The sequence below is a fragment of the Quercus robur genome, chromosome 11 (assembly GCF_932294415.1).
Source record: "Quercus robur chromosome 11, dhQueRobu3.1, whole genome shotgun sequence".
Taxonomy (NCBI): domain Eukaryota; kingdom Viridiplantae; phylum Streptophyta; class Magnoliopsida; order Fagales; family Fagaceae; genus Quercus; species Quercus robur.
This window is the reverse complement of record NC_065544.1, coordinates 26,830,958-26,853,690: the sequence shown is the minus strand read 5'-3', so window position 1 is coordinate 26,853,690 and position 22,733 is coordinate 26,830,958. Positions and strand designations below refer to the sequence as shown.

General features: G+C 35.0%; 2 protein-coding genes across 2 annotated transcripts; both read right to left on the bottom strand.

Moving 5' to 3' along the window:
* Nucleotides 1–276: 276 nt before the first annotated feature.
* On the bottom strand, nt 277–3,986 carry LOC126706858 (uncharacterized). Its single transcript, XM_050406429.1, has 2 exons — nt 2,504–3,986; nt 277–2,362 (listed from the first exon to the last, which is right to left on the bottom strand). The coding sequence occupies exons 1-2, from the start codon at nt 2,814–2,816 to the stop codon at nt 1,674–1,676; spliced, it is 1,002 nt and encodes a 333-aa protein (XP_050262386.1). The 5' UTR covers nt 2,817–3,986; the 3' UTR covers nt 277–1,673.
* A 7,298-nt stretch (nt 3,987–11,284) lies between these two features.
* Nucleotides 11,285–17,747, bottom strand: LOC126706012 (oligopeptide transporter 4-like). Its single transcript, XM_050405265.1, has 6 exons — nt 17,170–17,747; nt 16,393–16,490; nt 13,770–14,333; nt 13,197–13,449; nt 12,601–12,783; nt 11,285–12,074 (listed from the first exon to the last, which is right to left on the bottom strand). The coding sequence occupies exons 1-6, from the start codon at nt 17,689–17,691 to the stop codon at nt 11,460–11,462; spliced, it is 2,235 nt and encodes a 744-aa protein (XP_050261222.1). The 5' UTR covers nt 17,692–17,747; the 3' UTR covers nt 11,285–11,459.
* Nucleotides 17,748–22,733: the final 4,986 nt, after the last annotated feature.

The window sequence follows — 22,733 nt, the reverse complement described above, 5'->3', positions numbered from 1 at the left end:
TGCCATTTGAAAATACACTTGGAAATCGAGTATGAGACACTCAAGTTTCTCACACTCGATTTTCAAGTGCATTTTTAAATGACAAAATCGAGTCTATTAGACTTGAATTGTTAGAAATGAAAATAGTTTGGAAAGTTGCCCAACTAATAATATTGTTTTGGATTTATAGTTATTTAAAAAAAAAAATCCAATAAGAAGGGGTTCGGGTCTTCGTTTTTTTGGGATAGATTCGGATCTTAGTTTTGTTTGATACAAAATAGAAATTTTACTCTAACCTAATTTAAGCGTATATATATATATTTTTTTTGGAGAAAGAAAACTTCGAATTCAATTAAAACAAAGCTGTTAAATCAGCTTGTACAAACTGGAGAATATCTGGTGGTACTTCCTCCATCTAGATATTTACATCGGGTGTCGAAATAGCCCTTTCTAACCAAACTATGGGCTACATTATTTCCTGTTCGACAAATATGAGTAAAACTAACATGCGAAAAAACATTCGCTAGTTGCAATACATCAAAAATCAGGTGTCCGTGTAGAGCAAGAGAAGGTCCTGGGTTGATTAGGTCCTTGTAAATGACTTCGGAATCTCCCTCAATGACGACTTGATTAATGCCAATCTCCAAGGCGAATTCAGCTGCTCTTCGTGCTGCCAAAGCTTCCACTTGTGCAACTGTGTTTGGCAGAGGTATTTGCTGCAAAAGGGAGGCCAACACTGCTCCTTCTGAGTTACGTATGACCACGCCAATTCCAACCCTGCCTTGTTCTTTGAAAATTGCTCCATCATAGTTGACTTTGAAACTTCCAACGTCAGGTGGCTTCCATCTGGTGTTTCCAGTGCAACTGCTTCAGAAAAACTAGTTGGGCTGTTTGGAACTCCCTCTTTCGTTCCCTTGCAAGTTGCAGAACCTAGTTTAGTGGGCACTGAGTCTCATTTACGCGGGCCTTATTTCTGCAATTCCATAGCGTCCATGCCGTGTAGGCTAGCAATGAAGGGTCTTCGTCTTCCTCCAATGCATGACTGAAAATCTCCATTGCCGTCTTCCCTTGCATCGTTGACAGCCAATGCCATTGTTGATCTGCTACCCAAACACCCTGCACATCAGAACAAAAAAATAAAGCATGTGAGCAGTCCTCCGCTTGCGCCTTGCACTGATCACACACTTCATCAGCTGTGATTTTTCTATAGTGTAAGTTTGCTTTGGTTGGGAGTGCTTCTCTATAGGAGCGCCAGACAAAGTTTTTGATCTTGTTAGGGATATCCATCTTCCACAATTTTTTTCCAGCAACCAGAGGGGTGCGATGAGGATTGTTGAGTGGGTTGGCTTGTGCTATTCTCTTCAAAGAGGAACCTGTAGCTTAAGTTCACAGTGTACTGTCCATTAGGTGTGAAAGGCCACACCAGTGTATCACATTGGGTATAGGAGCTCAAAGGAATGTTTTTATGATTTTTGCCTCGGTTTCATTAAAGCAGTGATCAATAACTTCTTCCCTCCATCTTTAAGTGGATTGATTAATCAGGACTTCCACAGCTGAATTTTGTTGTCCAAATATCATTGGGGAAGTGACTTTTGGCTTATTTCTTGTTGGCAACCAATTATCTTCCCAAATTCTTATTTGTTTCCCATCTCCCACTCTCCATAAAGCCCCTTTCAAAATCAGCTCTCTTCCTCTTAGAATGCTCTTCCAAGCATATGAGGCAAAAGCAGAGTCTTTTGCATCCAATATTGTGCCATTGGGGAAAAATCTTGCCTTAAATACTCTAAAGAAAAGAGAGTTATCATCATGGAGCAATCTCCATGAGAGTTTTGCCAACATTGCATCATTGAACATGGTAAGATCCTTGAAACCCATCCCCCCCGATCTTTGTGCTTACACATCTCTTCCCATTTCACCCAATGAACTTTCCTTTGTTCACCCCTTTGCCCCCACCAAAACTTTCGGACAAAGGTTTCAATCTCATGGCACAAAATGATCGGCAATTTGAAAGAACTTATAGCATACGTGGGTATGGCCTGAATAACTGATTTAATAAGGACCTCCCTCCCTGCTTGTGATAACAACTTCCCTTCCCAACCTTGTAGCCTCTTCCACACTCTTTGTTTTAACTGATCAAAGCTTGCTCTCTTATTTCTCCCAACCAAAGCCGATAGGCCCAAATAGGCTTCATATTGCTTCAATTCGGTTACTCCAGGTTCTACCATGATCTCGGATTGCACGTCCAAAGGGGTGGACTTGCTAAAAAAGAGTGTTGCCTTCTCCTTGTTTAACTTTTGGCTTGAGAGGTTTTCATATGTTGATAAAATTTCAAGAACCTTTTGACACTCACTTCTAGTAGCCCTACAGAAAAGGAGGCTATCATCTGCAAAAAGTAAGTGCGTTAGTTTCAGACCATTTCTACATATGGATACCCCTTTAATTTCCCCATTATTGGCAGTAGTTTGGATCAGCCTGTGAAGGCCCTCTAAACACAATAGAAAGAGGTATGGGAAAAGGGGGTCACCTTGACGGATATTCCTGGTAGGTACAATGTGTCCCTGTGGTTCACCATTTATTAACAAGGAATAGGAAACAGAAGTGATACAAGCCAAAACAAGAGCAACCCATTTTTCATTGAAACCCATCTGTCTCATAACATCTTTCAGGAAAGACCATTCCACCCGGTCATAAACTTTACTCATATCAAGCTTAAGAGCCATGAACCCTGTGGATCCTGAATTATGATTTTTCATATAATGTAAGGTTTCAAATGCAACCAAGATGTTATCTGTAATCAATCTACCCTTGAGGAATGCACTTTGATGTTCCGAAATCATAAGAGGTAAAACTTTTTTCAGTCTATTAACAAGGACTTTTGAAAAAATCTTGTAAAGCACATTGCAAAGACTAATAGGTCTAAATTCTGTGACTTTTTCTGGGTTTTTTATTTTAGGGATCAAAGTAACAAAGGTATGGTTTAGAGTTGAGGACAACGAACTAGAATTTAAATAATTCAAAACAGTGGTTGTGATATCACCTTTAACCAAATCCTAGTAGTTCTGAAAGAATAATGGTGGCATTCCATCAGGACCCAGTGCCTTGAGAGGCGCCATTGAACCCTGACACTTGAGTCTTCCTTCTAGACACTTGAACCTTAACACTTGAGTGACTATCACACTAAGGGTGTTATTTTATTTTATTTTTTAAAGTTGACATGTCATGTTGTCGTTAAAAAAAAGTCACATCATTACACTGTATAAGATACATAGATAAGAAACTAAATAGAAGTGGACAAAAGGGATTGCTGGTGCTCATTTTTTAAACTTTAGGGATTACTAATGCTTATTTGAAACTACATAGACTGAATTTAAGTAAATAAATAAATCTCATGAACTAAAAGCATGTAATGTAATTTTTAAGGACCAAAATGTATTTAGGGCTTTTTTGTGTGTGTGGGAGTTTCTCTTCAAGTATTTTATTAATTATTTGGATGTGTGCAGGACAAAATATGTGAAATCTCATCCTACACATACATAATTATAAGGAAGAATCATTTAGAGTGATCTCAATATGTTGATTAAGAATTTTAAATTCAAAACCTTAGGAATCTCACAAGACTTATTAATCATTAGAGTCTTGGACCAAAAACAATGAGACTTTGGAATTACTAGAAAATTACATAAAAGAAACCTATTTTTTTAGAAGTATGATAGAATTTCAACTTATGGTGTCCAGTTTATGATAATTGCTATTTATTATCAAGCCAAGACACTAATCAATTTTCAAGATTCGAATCACAGATCTCTTATTCAACGACAATTAACTTTACTAATTGAGTTAACTAAAGCCTATTATATAAAAAAAAAAAAAATCTTTAAGGTATGCCAACATGTTGATTAGGAATTTTTAATTCAAGGGCTTCTCAATCTCGTGAGGAGGAAAGTGTCATTAACCATTTTTTTTTTTTTTGCTTTGCTACCAAAAACAATACTTTCCTCTCTCTCTCTCTCTCTCTCTCTCTCTCTCTCTCTCTCTCTCTCTCTCTCTCTCTCTCTCTCTCTCTCTCTCCGCCACCTTAACCCCCACAAGTTGCCACTATACCACCATATGAATCGCCAAGGTCACCTCCAGCCCTACATTGTTCCCACCTCATCATTGTCACCTTGTCCACGTAAAGAGTGATGCATTAACTATGGCCTATGGTTGTGGGTCATGGTTGAAGCCTTGAGCATTAGATTTGGATTAAGGTTTGCAAAAAGAGAGGTTGGGGCTAAGACTAGCTAGGAGGTGGTACTTGAAAGAGAAGAGACACTCAAGGGAGCAATGGGCCATGTCAATTCATTCTTCACATATCTCCTATCTCAATTCACAGAAAAACAATGATATCAAAACAGCATTAAAATAGTTAAAAGAGTAATATTGAAGAAATTAACTAAAGAATGACAGTTGATGATGCCAAAATCGTTAGTTGGGTCACTTGTCAAATCCGGAGCATTAGACAATCTTGTAGGACCTGCAAAATAAAGGAGGGACTGATCGAAGAGACCACCGGGTTATGCCCGGTGGGGGAGCCTCCGATGCTTAAGTTAGTACCAACCCATATATTGTGTCTATAGACAGTGTTTTGTAGTAGTTTTTTGACATACCTTAGCGAATGGACAAATTGTCCCTTTTATAGGTGATTTAGGTAGCCGTTGGACATAAATGAGGGTGATTATTACCCTAATTGTAATGTTCTTTGTCTTGATGAGAGGGTTTAAAGCCTTTGATGATTGTTATTGAATGTGTGGGGTGGTTACTCATCTATCTTTGATGGCCAACTAATGACGCAAAGACCGTCCATTAAGATGGACAACCTTAATAATTTTTATGGACTCATCAATTGCCCCCCATTCCCAAGTCTGATTTTGCTTTGTGCTAGTCAGACTTTGGGAATATTCTCGACTTGTTTAGATTCAGACTTCTTTATCTTCAACTACTTTCTCCTTCAAGAGCAATAGTATTTTTGCGACGACTTCTTAGTATCTACCTTTTAAAGGTCTTCTTGGACGTTCGAGGGATTATAGCTTGATCCTGAAAGTGAGCTAATTTCTTTGGACTATCATTTTTTATCACTGCTAGAGAGTAAGGTAATTTCTTTGGACGACCATTTTTTATCACTGCTGAAGAGCGAGGTGATTTCTTTGGATGACCATTTTTTATCGCTTCAATGCTTCTTCTTTCATTCATTTTTTGGTTGTCACGTTTGATATTCTTGATTTGCTTGTGACTTGCGTTTGTGTGAGAATCCTTGTTTGCTTACACTCGTCTAAGGGTATTTAGTCACTTAGCCACTTTTAGGTGACTTACATCTAGTTACAGAGCTTTGTCATTTAGACTTCATCAGCGATTTACATCGGCCTAGCGGAATCTTCTCCCTTTTTTTTTTTTTTTTTTTACTTACATCCATTTAAGGAATCTTGTCACTTAGGCTTCGTCAGTGATTTACATCCGTCTTGGCGGAATCTTATCACTTAGCCATTCTTTGGTGACTTACATCCATTTAAGGAATCTTGTCACTTAGGCTTCATTAGTGATTTACGTCCGTCTTGGCGGAGTCTTATCACTTAGCCATTCTTTAGTAACTTACATCCATTTAAGGAATCTTATCACTTAGGCTTCGTCAGTGATTTACATCCGTCTTGGTAGAATCTTATCACTTAACCATTCTTTGGTGACTTACATCCATTTAAGGAATCTTGTCACTTTGGCTTTGTCAGTGATTTACATTCGTCTTGGCGAAATCTTATCACTTAGCCATTCTTTGGTGACTTACATCCATTTAAGGAATCTTGTCACTTTGGCTTTTTCAGTGATTTACATCCGTCTTGGCGGAATCTTATCACTTAGCCATTCTTTGGTAACTTACATCCATTTAAGGAATCTTGTCACTTATGCTTCGTTAGTGATTCACATCCGTCTTGGCGGAATCTTATTACTTAGCCATTCCTTAGTGACTTACATCCATTTAAGGAATCTTGTCACTTAGGCTTTGTTAGTGATTTACATCCGTCTTGGCGGAATCTCATCACTTTTTGCTGGAAAGATTCCTTGATGCTATGTCGTTTTGGACCTTCTTGAGGTCATGTTAATATCTGCATTAAGTAGCACATGCACTTGCCAAGACTTGGTTAAACAAGAATTTTAGAACAATTCATACATGAATAATAAGTCACCAATGGCCTAGGTGGGCCTTTTTCTTATTTTCTTGTAATCCTAGAGTTTTACCTCTTTTGTGATCTATCTAGTAGTACATACATTTTTGCATGAAACCTTACTAGGTGTAAATTTTTATAGACGAATATAAAAGAGACAGATAAATGTGTTACCTTAAATGAAGACATTATTTTGTCACAAACCTCAATCTTTTTATTGCTGGGATCTTCTCGACAAGCTCTTCCATTTTTAAAATGACGAGCTCTTCTCTTTTCAAGATTTTTTATGCTCAACATGATACTTCATGTCTAAGGCCTAGATCTCTTTTGCTTCAATTTTTTGAAGATGTAAAAACTAGGCCACGTTTTTGCCCCCGCTCAAACGTGAAAAGTACAATTCTCGTTTGTTGACAACTAGGGGAATGGTCTTTCACTATTGGAACCTCTCTTCTTCTTCTTTTTGGCATGCTTTGATGACTATGGTCATTGCCATTTGTAATAGCAATTTCCTCTTCCTTCTTCTTTAATTGTACACTTAAGTCATTTCAATAGTGCTAGTTGAATGACAACGTACAAATGTGCAATTGCATGCTATACAAGACGAAGTGCATTCTATATGAATCATAGAGAAGTATAAGAATTGAAGCTATTTGACTATATGCTTCTTTAAACTGGTCTTTGTTAGGTGCTTGCACTGTATATGATTTTTAAAACAATTTAAGAAGATTTTGGTGAGTTGATGGAGATAGCGGAAATTTATTGAAACTTAAATTCATGAGCATATTGTGAACACGATCATCTAGCATTTTAAGTATAGTAAACTTAATTGAACTTCTCAGATTCATGACGATGAAACATATGCTACTAAAAATATAGTCATATTGATTGTGATAATTGTAACAATTTTATAGCAATATTTTCAACATGTTCTACATAAACATTTGTAATAATCATGCAAGCTAGATATTTATTTAGTTTCAATAAAATGATCTCATGGATAAAAAAGAAAGAAAGAAATGAGTTACCTCAATAGAAGACCTTAAATCTGAATACTATTTTGTACATACCTCAGTCTTTTCATTGTTGTAGTCTTCTTGACGAACTCTTCGTCATTGAACTCTTACTTATAGAGCTCTTCTTTGTTGGATTTGTACAACCCATAATTTACAGGAGTTAAACTCGGCATTTGTGATATAGATGAAATTTTCACAACTTTTAGCTATATTTCTATTTTCTTTTTAAGGGTTTCTCTTCATCAAATTATGAAATCCCCTTAGAAAATTTGGAACATCTGTTTTTTGCATATCTGAAGCTAGTAATCTAGCAAACCTCTTATAGGTTTACATATTATACAAAATTTTGGGTGAATTGATATAGCTTATGTCCAAACAATATCATTTCATGTAAGAGTATAGAAACTTAGTGAGAATTAAATCCACACTTAATGCCATGCAATTGAATAGAATTGTCTTATTTTATGCATGAAGCACATGCTCTATAGGCAATTCAGCCATTTCCACCTTTTTCTTGGTTTTGGTGATAGTAGAATAATAAAAGAAATGGATGGACTTAAGATCATTTGATCGGCTAGAGATCAAAAGTTTAAAATAGGTCACACTAGCTAGAGCAGATATTACTAGTCAAGCCTTTTAACTTTAGCAAGAAAGTATCTAGCCTTTTGTGTCAGTTGTACATGTTTGTACTAATCTTGTAATTTAGCAATTTGCCTTTCCAACAATCGTTTTCATAACCTATTCTCATGCAACTAAATAACACTTGGCAAAGTGTTTAAACTTTTTAAAGAGTGTTGGAATTCGGTGTGTTTAATGACATTTGCCATTATGATAAACAATCATCATATTTATCATAGTAAACAGTTATGATCTTATTTTAAATTTATAGCTTGGTTTTTATTTGGCAATAATAATATTTGTCATTATGCCTAAAACTTGACTTCAAACATTGTTGCAAATACTTAGAGAGCTAAAAGTAAAAGAAAATTTTAAATCTGACCTTAAGGCCCAAGAACTGGGCACCATCATTGCTGTATTTTGTTCTAGCTATTTGAAGATGTAGATATATCCAGAAGGTTTGCCCCCGTTCAAACATGAAAGGTACATTTGCTGGTAAGAAAACTTGTACGACATTCTCAACAGTTGTGCCTATGCCATGACCTTTTTCTGCCGGATGATTTTTCTTATGTCGAGCCTTTGGTTAATCCATTTTGTCAAGCTTTACCAGGCTCATTTTGCTCCAAAAAATACTAACAAATTAATAATCTCGATTGTTCTCAAATGATGAGCTTAACAAAGAGTACATGTCATTCTGTTTAATAGAATCACGTGGAAATAATTTGATACTATTTAGTATTTAGAGACAGTAAGCTATGCTTGTATATCATATATGTGAGTAAGTACTTGCTCTGGTGATGTCACTAGTGCAAGCATAAAATAAAAAACATTGTACTTGTATAGCCGCTTTTATTGAATCATACATGTGGATTGTGACACCGTGAGAGTCCCACATTTTTCCCTTTGAATGCTCAAAGCATGATTAGGTATAGATGGAACCATTTAAATTCTCCATTCTCAAAGTCAAAGCAACATATATTTATACATGGAAAAATTTGAATAGTAAATTTTGTTCATTCTATTGTGGAACATTTTAAGATACAAAATTTCATAATATTTTGAAAATGATTTATGCTTAACTATTGCTGTAATCTTGTAAGGACTGAATTTTATAATTCTCTAGGTCTTTCAACCTCAGTCCCACCTTGCATTCACTTTGAAAATTATTCTGTGTGCAAGGCTGAATACGTCATTCATGCATTTTATTCCTAAAGGTTTCTTTTTAAATCTTTTTGGAATTGTTCCTTGAAAAACATAGTTTCATTAACCAAGTGACGGACTAATAACTCATGCATAACCGATTGTAGAGCATTCTAACCATGTTATGCATTTTCTACTATACTTTCGCCACCAATAAATACACATATAAGTTTGGGGGATGGCCTTATTTTGTGGCTTTATTACCCGTGAATATCAACTAAGATATTATCAGGGTACCATTTATTTTTCTTCTTTAGTGTACCATTATTCTAATACCATAAAGGGACACAAACATTCTATTTTTGTTTTAGTTATAGCAGGAGCCATTATTAGGATGTCAATTACGCCATAATATATGTAAAAACAATTAATTGAAATTGTTTCCTAGCCTTACCATTCACGGTTCAAGGCATTTTCATATATAGCATAGTTTGTAACATATTCAAAATTTAAAATACAATTCGGCCTTACCACATCTATACACAATCAGATATGCTTCTCCATGCAATTCGGCCTTGACTCTTCTATACAAATCAGATATGTTTCTCCCTTATCACTTAGATACAAAATTAAATTCAATTCCGTCTTATCCTAATCCTATCTCAACACAATCCAAGATTTGTATTTTGAATACTACAGCTGTGATACATCAGTGACACTAGCTACGAATGACTTAGCTGCTATCCTTGGTGACTACAGCTGTATCCTAAACAATATATAATTATATTTGGCTTTAATGGCAAGGACCTCAAAGAGACCGGTTTGACTGATGCAGTTTATAACAGTCAAGGTATTCATAACCTTTCCTTTTTTTTTTAAATGCCTATATTTAAGATCACAATTTTGGTAAGGTAATTATGTTCTATTGAAGTTTGGTTCCACCTTTCATGCAAACTAAAAACAATGGGGAGCCGGTGAAACTAAGAAAGGAAAGTTCTCCCATAGTAATTTCATCATAGTTGACTTGGGTGGCTGAAAATTATATGACCACCTACAATCACTTCTTTTTATTTTTTAACAAAAGGATATCTAATAGAATAAAATCCTTTGTTATATTTCTAAAGTTTTAGACGAGGTTATCATTTCGTTTTTAGACTTCTAGTATTCTAGATCTTTTAACAAGATGATGTAAGACCATATAACAAGATGAGAAATGACACATCTTACCTTAAGGCCTAGGAGCTGGGCCATTCCTGCGAGGTCTACCAAAGTCGCTCAATTTCTGTGGTTGTCGTGTGTACTGTGTCGTGCCTAGAAGGTCACAGGTTGTGAAGTTCTTATGTCACTGTCAACCAACCCAATCATGTCTTGTGGCTGGGAGTCACACTTTCATTGGTAACGACATCATTGGAGGTGTCTTTCCACCAGACATTCAAGCTAGAGGCCAACAGATTTGAGACCTTGGATCTAGGCTCTCTCATCATCGTCTATTCATTTGGCTGACAACTCGTGTTTTAAAGACGATGGTGCCTTGGTAATATCTCTTTATCTTTCCCATCTCGACCCAATTTTAGTTGATTGGATATGGGCAGAGTAAAGAGATGATCGTTGAGTCTCATCCCATGAGGTACTCTAGATTGAACCAAGTGAACCCTTTGTTACAGGAAGAGCTAGATGACTAATCGCCCTCCCCACAGACGGCGCCAAACTGATGATGCCAAAATCGTCAGTTGGGTCACTTGTCAAATCCGGAGCATTAGACAATCTTGTAGAACCTGCAAAATAAAGGAGGGACTGATCGAAGAGACCACCGGGTTGTGCCCGGTGGGGGAGCCTCCGATGCTTAAGTTAGTACCAACCCATATATTGTGTCTATAGACAGTGTTTTGTAGTAGTTTTTTGACATACCTTAGCGAATGGACAAATTGTCCCTTTTATAGGTGATTTAGGTAGCTATTGGACATAAATGAGGGTGATTATTACCCTAATTGTAACGTTCTTTGTCTTGATGAGAGGGTTTAAAGCCTTTGATGATCGTTATTGAATGTGTGGGGTGGTTACTCATCTATCTTTGATGGCCAACTAATGACGCAAAGACCGTCCATTAAGATGGACAACCTTAATAATTTTTATGGACTCATCAACAGTTATATAGAAAACATTAATGAAAGTTGGACGACCAAAATTATGCTTTACAAATGTTTTTATTGGTGCTCTGAAGAAGCTCTTATTCCTCAACATTGGTCACCTAATTTAAGTATATGTATCATATTATATGTACTGCATGAAAAATATTGCAATGTCGATTATGAGAGTTTCCTACATATCACGCATACAGAATTTAGGGAAATGTGCATTTCCATTTGAAGTTGAGTTTTTTGATATCAATATAAACTGTATGAAACATCTTTCTCCACTTACGTGTTTATTTGTGAACATCATGCTGTCAAATAAACTTTCTAATGCTATGCTATTTTAATTACAAGAAAAAAAAAATAAATAAATAAAACCAGCCTTACTTCACTGGACAACCATCAACCACTATGCCCTTTGCTGTTGGACAAACTGCTAAATCACAGTGTTCACCTTTTGTACCCCACCAATTCACACCTTTCCCTTCCATACCCACTGAAAAGTACAATAGCACTCCCATGAAAGCCAACCCTGCATCCAGTGCTCCTGAAAGAACATAATTGTACCTCTGCCACCACTCTTTACGGTACCGATATACAAAATAATTAAAGATTGTTCCAACTACAACCCAGGCATTGTAGTTCAAGGCTGTTGCTGGAGGCATATTTCCTGTTGCTCCTAGGAGCACTGGAAGGTTAATGAGTGGAATCCAAGTTTGCTTTGGGAATGCCTTATGCAACAGCCAAACAATAATAGGTCCTATTGCACCTCCAAGGAAGAACCAATTTATTGCCCCATAGCTTCCAAGTCTTCCAAAGATCCGTTTAGGTCCCACCAAACCCCAAATAATAGAAGCATCAAAGAAAACTCGATCGCTAGGGCATGTCCAAGGACTATTGACAGGAAGGAGCTCTGGTTGACATATGTTCTGAATTGAGTTTAGCAACCACCAAGCCACTCCAATGTTGATGGTTCCAGCAAGAATTGTTCCTATGAACTAAGCATACACATGCAAAAGCAGCAGAGTAGATAATAATTGAGTAATTGTACAAAATATGTGAAAACTAGCTATATGTGCGTGAGTCATGAATTTATGATGTCTGTTTCCATTTTAATAACATTAGATCAATACTTGCATCACATAGTTGCTCTTGTGATAAGTCTAAACTTAGTACATTCGAAAATTCTTGTGTGATGTTTCCATTAGTATCATGATGTTGGAGGTACATCTTACTATGTAATATGAATGTGATAGCTCGAAGAGCGAAAAAATAGTATTAGCAGAAAACCACATAGGCTAAAAACTTAGAGGTATATCATTGGCTATGAGCATTTATTATTTTTAGAAGATGATTATTGTTTATATGTATCTTGATTTCTTTTTATTTGACTCGAAAATCTGGATGATCATAAATTGATGTTTTGACTCACGGTAATTTCAGTTGTTAAATTGATTGTAGTAAAGAAGTGTTTTTTTTTTTAAAGGTTGGGAATGAGGGGGGAGCAAGTAAAGAAGTGTTTACCTGAACTAAGAACATTGATCTTGGAGGAATCTTCATGTAATGTCCTAGCTTGAAGTCATTGAGGAAAGAGACAGCTTGAGCCATGCTCATATAGCCATAGACTTTAAAACTTACATTGGCTATTGGTCTTCCTGGATATATGAGACCCATCATGTACTCCGTTATTATGTTTAGCCCTGGTGTCTGCAGATTAGATAGAGTATCACAACAATGGTGGAAAAGTACTAGATAGTTTACATTGATGGTGGACAAGGTAAACTATGTAAATTCTTATTAAGGTACTTTGACAAAACTATAATAATAACTAACATCAATCAAAATTCACAAAATGTGATCAAATAACTCAATTTAATGGGAGCTGGTTTGATCACATATAACTTGTTATTTATAGCCATTTTAAAATGTATTAGACTATTGGTGTTGTATATTTTCGAATTTTCAGTGGGACATGAAAAGTTGTGACTGATATATCTATAGCCAACAAATTAAGAAAATATATTGTAATCAATGAGAGGAAAAACAAGTTCAAATTTTTTTATTATATCAATCTTTTGTTGCAAGAATAAGGTGAGGTGAGAGAAATTTAGCCCAATAACCTGGTTTGTTGTGGCAGTTATGATACTTATTGGAAGGGTGAAAGAAAAAGCTATGACACATGCAAAGAGCAATCCCCACCACGGCATCTGGACTTGATTATTCAAAACGGTACAGAGTACAAAGGAAATTGCAATTGTCACAACTAGCAATAAGTAAAACCACCACGAAGGTATGTCCTTGTATTTCCTCATCAATTTTGTATGAATATCCTCCCTGCCCTTGTAAGAAGCTTGGAATCTCTCATAAATTTCTCTGTGAATTAAATTTGTGTCAAAATGTGAATGTTTGGGTATAAATTTGAGTTTTAGGATATAAGTACCAGGAAATTAGCATTCAAGCTTACGAAATTTGAGATAGTAAATATATGTACCACAAATTTAGCATTTACATTATTATTATTATTTTCAAAAAAACAATTAAAAAAACCTAAAGCATACCACATTTAACATATCTTAGTATATTTACCTAAATTTGTTCTTTGTTGCATGTTTCACTTGTAGGGTTTCTTGCTCATCTATTTTATAGTATTCACATTGAAAACTCATATAAAAAGCATTTCGATAATACATTACCTTCCATAGAAGAGTGTCACATGTGAAATGGTGGCAGCAATAGTGGCAAAGCCAAAGCCATAAGTGAGAGCGAAAAACATGCTTAAATGAATTGGTCCTTGCTCCTCATACTTGGCTAGATCTAACTCAAACTTGTTATTGACAATGGATGATATGTTGTATTGTTGACCTTGGGATGTAAACAACTGAGAAGAGAAAATGGGAAATCTACTTGCATTGTATAAGTCAAATCCCCAATATGCTATAGGGGTTGCAATGAAGACTATCAATACATAGCCTGCAAAAACGTTCATAATGGAGAAGAAGGGGCTAACGAGGGGGCTAAATAGGAAGGATGACACTGCAGCCCAATCGAGTGTTACTGCTCCTAGTCCAAGTCCTTGCATGCCTGAGCCAATTTGTTGGGCAGTGACTGATTTAGAGAATGCCCAACAGATCCATGAGATGTTTGTTAATGTTGAAAAGAGGTATCCTGGCATTGTGTACCATGTAAAACTGCAAATTAGTGCAATTAGGAAGAACTTTGCCCGTGAGAACCGCTTCTCTTCTTTCTCATGCAAAGCCCTACATAATTCATATCAAAATTTTATGTTAAAACTAAGTAGTTTATTGTTATTCATTTATGGAACATAGAGACATCGGTAGCTGGTTTATGTTGATCCAGTTTTGGATTGCCTGGAAGTGATGACTCATAATATTACTTTAAAAAATGGAGTTAGTTTGAGATAATAATGTTGAGAGTGATGAGTATTTAAAATATTAGTTAGCAATGGAAGTAAAATTTTATGAGCCATCAGGAAAATGTGTGATGACAGGACGACTTTGTATGTGACACCAATTGATAGTAATGAGGTTTTTTCAAGTTGATTTGCATAAATGGATTTTGTTTTTAGTCATTCCACCACTGTTTAAGTTCTTTTTGTAGAAAATACCACTGTGGTTAAAAACTAAAATGCTATGACATGAAGGATGTGGATTAATTACCAAACAAGAAGTAGCCTATTTCATGCTTAAGGATGAAGAGTGATCTAGATTTTTATTGCGTTTCAATATATATTTTTGCAAGAGTATTTCTTTTGTCATTTCAAAATTAAAATCAAACCAAGAATAAAATTAATTATTATTACTCCACATTTTAATATTCATGGGATTTATTTAATTTTTATCAAGAAGTTCACATGAATTTTCATGTAGAGAATATTGGACTTCTAGAGTCTATTTGAACCAGAATCTGGTATAAGGCTAGGAGCGTGGTAAAGGGTGGGAAGACTGTGGTAGATCTTGGATTAAAAAAAAAATGCCAGTTTGGTCTAAAAGTTGGTCTGCAACACATTATTGCAGAAAATGGATGAGGCACTCTAATTATGATGCTTAATTCTGACGCTCTTTGTTTTATAGAGTTAAGTTTGATAGTAGATCCATTATATATATATATATATATAAAAAAAAGGTTTGATAGTAGATGACAATGGATAGATGGCTTTGGGCTTTTGAGAGGTTATATTTAGTGACACCAGTAAGCTTTGTAACAGAGCTTCCAACATTTTAGCCATGGTAACTCACTCAATACAGGGAGGGGTTTAAAGTTTGGTTGGAGAACTGACTTAGTTTTATTCTATCCATTATACATGTTGATATTAGAATTGAATAATAATAAAACTATCATCCCCCCCTCCCCCCAAAAAAAAATTATATATTTTTTTGAGACCAAAATTTTTTTTTTAATAAAACTATCACTTGAGATGGTAATTAAAAGACTGATGGCATTTCTTGCCACCACCGTTACACCCCAATTGGTTGAGGTGATTTGGGAGGATGGAAAATGGGGAGAGAAAAATATGGGAGAGTTTGAGTGGGGAGTTGTTTGGTTGGGGGAAGGGAGGGGATTTTGGTGGGACTTGGCCCACCAAATTCTTATCCCCTTAATTTGGGGAGAAAATGAAGGAATGAAAGGGGGCTTGATGGGAAATTATTGATCCATCCCCATCTCCCTCAACTTTGTGTCTGTAAGTTTTTTTTTTTACCTGCACATAGTAGCATTTTTTTCCTTGTAAACATTTTTTTTTTTAATGTAATAGGGGAATGAAAATAAATTTATACAAACTACATTTTATACTATCTTATTTTCTTTCTCATTCAAATAAAAAAGATATGCGTCTCTCTATTTTTTCATTCTTTTAACCAAATACACATGAAAAAAAATTAAATCTTTTCTATCTCCTAAGCCCAAAACAAACAAAAGGTCAAAGATAAACTTGGTAATGGGTCAAGTTTTGGTTTGACCCATTCTAGATAGGGTTGTAAGTAAGTTGTAACTAGGTTTGAGTCAAAATTATTTGGATTTAAACAAGCCATTATTCTTAGACTTGTCACAAGTCTGTGCTATTTTGGGTCGACCCACACCCCCCCCCCCCCCCCCTCTCTCTCGTAAATAATATAAAAATAAATTAAGCAGTTAATTAATAACGTTAAGAGAGTGGATGAAGGAGGCAGATCAAACCCGTGACACGAAAGATAGAGAGAGGTAGATGCCAAGAGTGGATGAAGGAGGCAGATCAAACCCGTGACACGAAAGATAGAGAGAGGTAGATGCCAGTTGGCTATAAGCTCATTGGTTACATACCGAAAAAGTGAGACTTGAACGAGAGTTGATGGCCACCACATGTGGGCTGGCTCCACCACGTATTTCCTCAGTAGTCCAGCCCAACCATAGCCTAACACCTGAATTAATCAAACTTAAAAAATAATATTAAATTTTTTTTTATTATAAAAGTAATAATATTACTATATTTTTTATAAGTAATAATTTGATGTCTTGTAGTCACGATCTTTACATTTTTTTTAAACATATATATACAATACAATATAATTTTATGTAGGTTTTCGCGTGTATATGTGTAATGTGTGTGGAGATTGATTTGACAAATTACAAAAATTTGGTGAATTTCCATGTCATCCTAGAGACTATTTCTTATCAAGTTAGTCATTATGTTTGTTCTTAATGAGTCAATTTATAGTGTCTTGACATAGTGGCGTCACATTTTGTTATAACAAAAGCTGATATACATGAAATTTATATCACTTGGCTCATGATAACCTATATATCTTGCTTATTAGAAGGGGAAAATAAATATAAATTTTTATGGAATGTCTTATTTATTCTTCTGTTTGAGAGTATAGTGAGAAGGAATGAAAAGAGTCAAAAGACTATAATAGTACCCCAAAAAATAAAGAAAAGAATTTACCATGCTACACTTCTCAAAGTTAAAATGAAAAACCAACTTTTGCTTCTAAAGTTTCTCAAAAAAAAAAAAAAAAAAAAAAAAAAAAATTTGCTTTTAAAAAAGTAAAATACTTGGTAAAAAAAGAAAAAAGAAGCCATAAAAAATGAGAACATTACCTGGGTAGTGACAATAAGAAGCCAACCAGCAAGAAAGGAAATTTTCCGGTGATAAAAGGCTTTGATTATATCAATAATATAAACACCATAAGCTGGTCCATTTCCGAAAGCAGTACCAGCATTAGCAAAGATGGTGATGAGTACATGCTCTTTCATGTTAAACGGACCCGGGTTAAGAGAGAACAACCTGGATCCAAACCCGGGTATTCGGAACTTGGTTGTGGGGAGAGTGGCAGCCATGAAGCGGCCAATGGGGAGAGAGGCTACTAAGACAGTGATTTGGGATACAAGAAGGGGCTCAGTCCTGTAGGAGAAGAATTGGTTTAGGAAGGAAAGGATTGCACATGAGAGTAAGCCTAAGGTCCACATTCGAAAGGTCCATACAGGTAGGGTCGGGTCGTCGGTGTTGGGCACGGTTAGCCTGACTTGTTCGATCGGCGAGAGCTCGTCTTCGTCGACATCATTAGGAGCTTTGGTGGTGGTGGTGTTAGGGTATGTTGTTTGTATCTCTAGGGCGGCCATGGGTCAAGGAGAGGTTTGGGTGGAAATGTTGGTTTTGGAATGAGTTAGGCAACCTTGGCTTGATATTTATCCAATTTTCACACTTTTTTATATCATATGACCCACATCACACGTGAAATATTAGACAACTGGTATAAAAATATGAATTATTAAACAATAATTAGCCTTTTGGAATGTCTCAAGTGTTTGACACTCTGACAGTTACGTGTAAAGTGAGAATCCTAGAGTGGACTAGTCACTAGTGAGGAAAAGTAGACAGATTGTATTGGGAGAATGTGGGGGTGGGGGAAATATGATCTTATAGTCTCTCCCAAGGTGAATTGACAAAGGCACATGAAAGGTTTGCAATGGGGAAGGTTTGGTTTGGGGATTTGATATTCAAGATAGCCAACTTGTCTACGGTTTTGAGATAGGTTTCTTCCATTCTCTCTCTCTCTCTCTCTCTCTCTCTCTCACACACACACACACACATATATACATAAAATTTGCTTTTACATTAGTGGATAGCTACCAAGGTCTATCGCTATGACATAGGTTGTCCAATGAGCATTGATATATTGATGGTTTTATTCAAATTGATTGTCTTAACTCTTACGTCTAAGTACTAGAAAAACAGAATTATAGTGAATTATAGTGTCAATTTCTTTCTAAAATTGCTAGGATCCTACAATAATATTTACACAATTTTTACAACAATTTGTCACGTGGCGAGTTATGAAAGGTGAAAGTATGAACTCACATTAACCCATAATTTTTTCTACACCACTCACAACTTGTCATGTGACGAGTTATGAAAAAAGTTGTGTGAATAGCTATTGTACTACCATTGTTTTTTCTTTATTGAATCAATTGCTAGCATGCCAAGATACCATATTAACAGTGACAGGCGAATCTTGACTTTTTAGAAGAAGAATTCTTCAAGTTCACGTTTTAGAATACATATACTTCAAGGTCACGTGGCGAGTTGTGAAAGGTGAAAGTGTGAACTCACATTAACCTACAATTTTTTCTACACCACTCATAACTTATTATGTGACGAGTTATGAAAAAAGTTGTGTGAATAGCTGTTGTACACTTGTACTACCATTGTTTTTTCTTTATTGAATCAATTGCTAGCATGCTGAGATATATACCATATTAGCAGTGACTGACGAATCTTGACTTTTTAGAAAAAGAATTCTTCAAGTTCACACTTTAGAATATATATGATTGATCATACCTAACTTAAATTTATATTGCTTGTTTTATGTAATGTTTGGGGCAATTTGTTTTATTACGGTCTAGTGTAATTGTATGATTGCCACATGCCAAGATACCAGTGACAGTGATATGCATATGAAGCTTGACTTTTCAAAAAATGAATTATTCAATTTTAAATATTTGATTACGTTTCATCATATTTAATTTATATTTATGAATTCATCATCCACATCTCAATCAAATAAATTAAAACTAGTTGTAGGGGTTTAAACCAAGCTAATTAGGTCATTTGCTATAATTAAATTCCAATTATTGGTTAGTGAGTCCCATTAATGTTACTTAGTAATAATTAATTAATTTACTATACAATGTAACTATCTTACTATCTGGGCTACAGATATGATATCTTATTAGGGTTTTGTGTGTGGGAACTATGAATGTGAGAGTGTAGTCTTCCACACCACAAAGAAAAAGTCTTAGGGTTTTATAATTGATTTTCATTGTCAAAAATCCGTTTTTTTTTTGTGTGACGGTCCTTCACATTGTGTGTTTTGATTTCATATAAAAATTTGCTTCAGTTGTGTTTGTTAAGGATCGCCAAAGGTTATTTCTACCATTAGTATTAGAGTTATAAGGTTGTTCTTGGTTCGATCGTTTGTCAAAAACAAAAGAGATTGGATGCTTATCACTATCTTGAAGATCAAGCATTATTAGGGGGGGAAAAGGGGTTTTGTTTGCCTAAACTAAATGTGAAACAGATCATGAATTCGTTAGAAGTTTGTGAAAGCAATGGAATCGATTGAAAGGAAGATGAAGAAGAAGCCAGATATAAGAGAAGGCAAGAAATCTGAGTACTGAGGTAATATGAAAATTAGAGTTTGGTGTGTGAAAATATATGGAAGAATGTAATTTATATGATATATTTTGACCGATAATTAAAAAGGTAATAAGTGTTGAAAAGAACTTGAGAGAAGAAACTAGAATAGGCACTTTAATTGTCTCATGTACGGAGAAATTCTATCGGGAGTAGGAATGTTCTTAGGTTGTGTTTGGTCGAAAAATTTTGGATTTGAATTTAGATTTTAAATAAATTGATCTTAAATACCTTGATTTTAAATTCATTGATTTTAAAATTTGTTTGGGTATTTTTATACAATAAAGGATTTGAAATTCCATTGTTTGGATACTTAATTTGGATTTGTATTTTAAGTTTTAAATCAATAGAGGAAGAAGTTGAGAGAAGAAATAGGCCAAGAAAGAAAGATGAAGAAGCTGGAGAAAAAAGGTGTGAAGAATAAAGAAGAAAGAAGAGAAAGAAAGAAAGAGAAGAAAAAGAAAGAAAAAGGAATAAGAAAGAGCTAGCCATGGCTTTTAGTTTGAGTGAGACAAGTCTTGCCATTAGGTCCCACTAGTTGTGTTTTATTACCAAATTATCATTTAACTCATTACTCAAGTATCAGAAAACACCAAAAAGTTTTCAATTCTCACTACTCATTCTCAATATTTTGAGTAATGAGGGATGAAAATAGAGTAATGAGAATCAAACCAAGAAAAAAAGTTGTACCAGTGTGGTCCACAATTTTTAAGTAAAGAATTATGAAAATTGAGATATGAGTGATGATTTTTAGTAAACCAAACATCTCCTTAAGTTTTCTACAGGCTTTTGGAACTTGATTCCACTAGAACTTTGAGGCTAAGAAGAATATTATAATGAATGCCCTTCAAATGTGTAGAAACTCCTTCTACTCTTTAGAAATTTGATGCTTCAATTAGTTAGAGCTTCGATCTTTTTCCAAAATCCCATTTGAAATTAAAATCCTTTCCTCTTTGATTAGAGAATGAATCTGATAGAGCTTATAATGAAGGTATGATGAATCTCTAGCTATAAATTTGTCAGAGGTTCCTTGTTCTTTGTGTTTTTTGAATTTTCTTCATATTCGAAGGCTTATAGGTGGAGTTTTTAGGGCTTTGGAGAATTGGATCCGATAGAGTTTTAACAATTTAAGTATTTTGACATTTCTGGAGGCTTTTGGAACTTGATTTCACTAGAACTTTGAGGCTCAAAAGAATGATTTAAATGAATGCTCTTCAAATGTGTTGAAACTCCTACTTTAGAACTTTGATGCTTAAATTTGTTAGAGCTTCAATGCTTTTTTGAAAATCTCATTTGAATGAGCTAGGGGTGTCTCTATTTATAATGGTTTCTTAGGATGCATCCTACTTTAGATCAATCTATTTGAAGCTAGGTAATCAATTTTTTATTAACCCACAATTAAATAAGGTGGGAAGTTATAATCCATGCATGATAAGAGTGATGTTAATGGTGGTCCTATGATAAGAGTGATTAAATAGTTAACCCATTTGTCACAAATCAAACATTTTGTTTTTTGATGATTATATTCGTTTTGTTTCCACGTTTTCTTTCTTTATCCTTTAAAAGCTAATAGTTAATTAATGAGTTATATGTACACTTTCAGTCCCAAAAAAAGAAGATTTATGACTTTCAGCAAAGAAGGGTTAATTTCCTATATCAAACTTCTTACAAAGTGAAAAGCTGTTAAAATAGTTAAACTCAAATTTTCTTGGGTTGATCCCTCTTGCTTGGTTCTGGTTCTAGTACTGTGGAGAAACATATCTTGATCAAACCTATATTTGCCCAATGAATACAATATGCTCATGGTAAAACTTTATATAGGTTTAATGTACTAGTAGAGCTTTACTTCTTTCCACAAGGATACTCATCATTATTAACATGATGAAGAATATCAAACTGGAATAACATGCTTTTCTTGAAAACCTTGATTTAGTGTGTGTTTGGGTTAGAATGAAAAATGAAAATTATTCTACTATTTAGCTTATTTTTGCTACTATTCATGGGCTTTGTTGTACTATTTTAATTAACTTTTACCTTTATCTACAGTACTTTCAACAATAATTTTTCAGTTTTAGCAAAATCAACGGTATCCAAACATACCCTTAGCCCCCAAAGAATTTCCAAACGCTACAAAAGAGTATTCATCTTGACTTGGTGATAATGGTATTTGAAGTTATTGATGGTGAGGTAAAAATAAGTGTGCACTAATGTGGGGGTTTAAGTGATAATGTAATGGTAACGACATGCTTGATGGTGTCCCATGTATCGGGTTTAAACCCCGCCTCTCCCTCCCTCCCTATCTATCAAAACAAAAAGATTGCACATCATGAAGTTAAATCCGTTAGACTTTACTAGAAATATGAACAAAATGTTTGATTTGTGACTAGGTTGGTATCTTTGAAATTAATTGTTCAAATGAAAAGTTCAGGAAATCATTGTTCAAATCAACAGTTCATGGTTTATAAGCTATTAAAAAAGAAAAAAGAAAAAAAGAATAAATTACAAATTACACCCCTAATGTTTAAAGTTACTTGGATTTTATACTTTAAAGTTTGATCCGTTAGCATTTTCACTCCCCATAATTAGCTTTTACTTTTAACTGATGCATCATTGTGCTAACATGTTTTATTTTGCCAAATCATCCTCAAAGTCAAAACTACCAGTTTCAATGAAAAGTAAAAGCTGACTTGACATACACAAAATAAAAGCCTAAAACTACACCGTTGCAGCCTAATTTCTAAAATCCCAAACCAAAACTCACGAAGGCAACTCCCTCCCACCACGCACGGTAGAGACCCATCGTGAACAGCTCCACAGCAGCAGCCACAGTGGTGGTCACAGCAACAGCCGCAACGGCAGCCACAGTGAGTATCATTGCAACAAATTTACAAATAAAACAGTTCAGGTTTCAGAGAAAGCCATTAGATTTGAATAATCAAGTCAAGGGAACTAAAGGGTATGAAGGTCT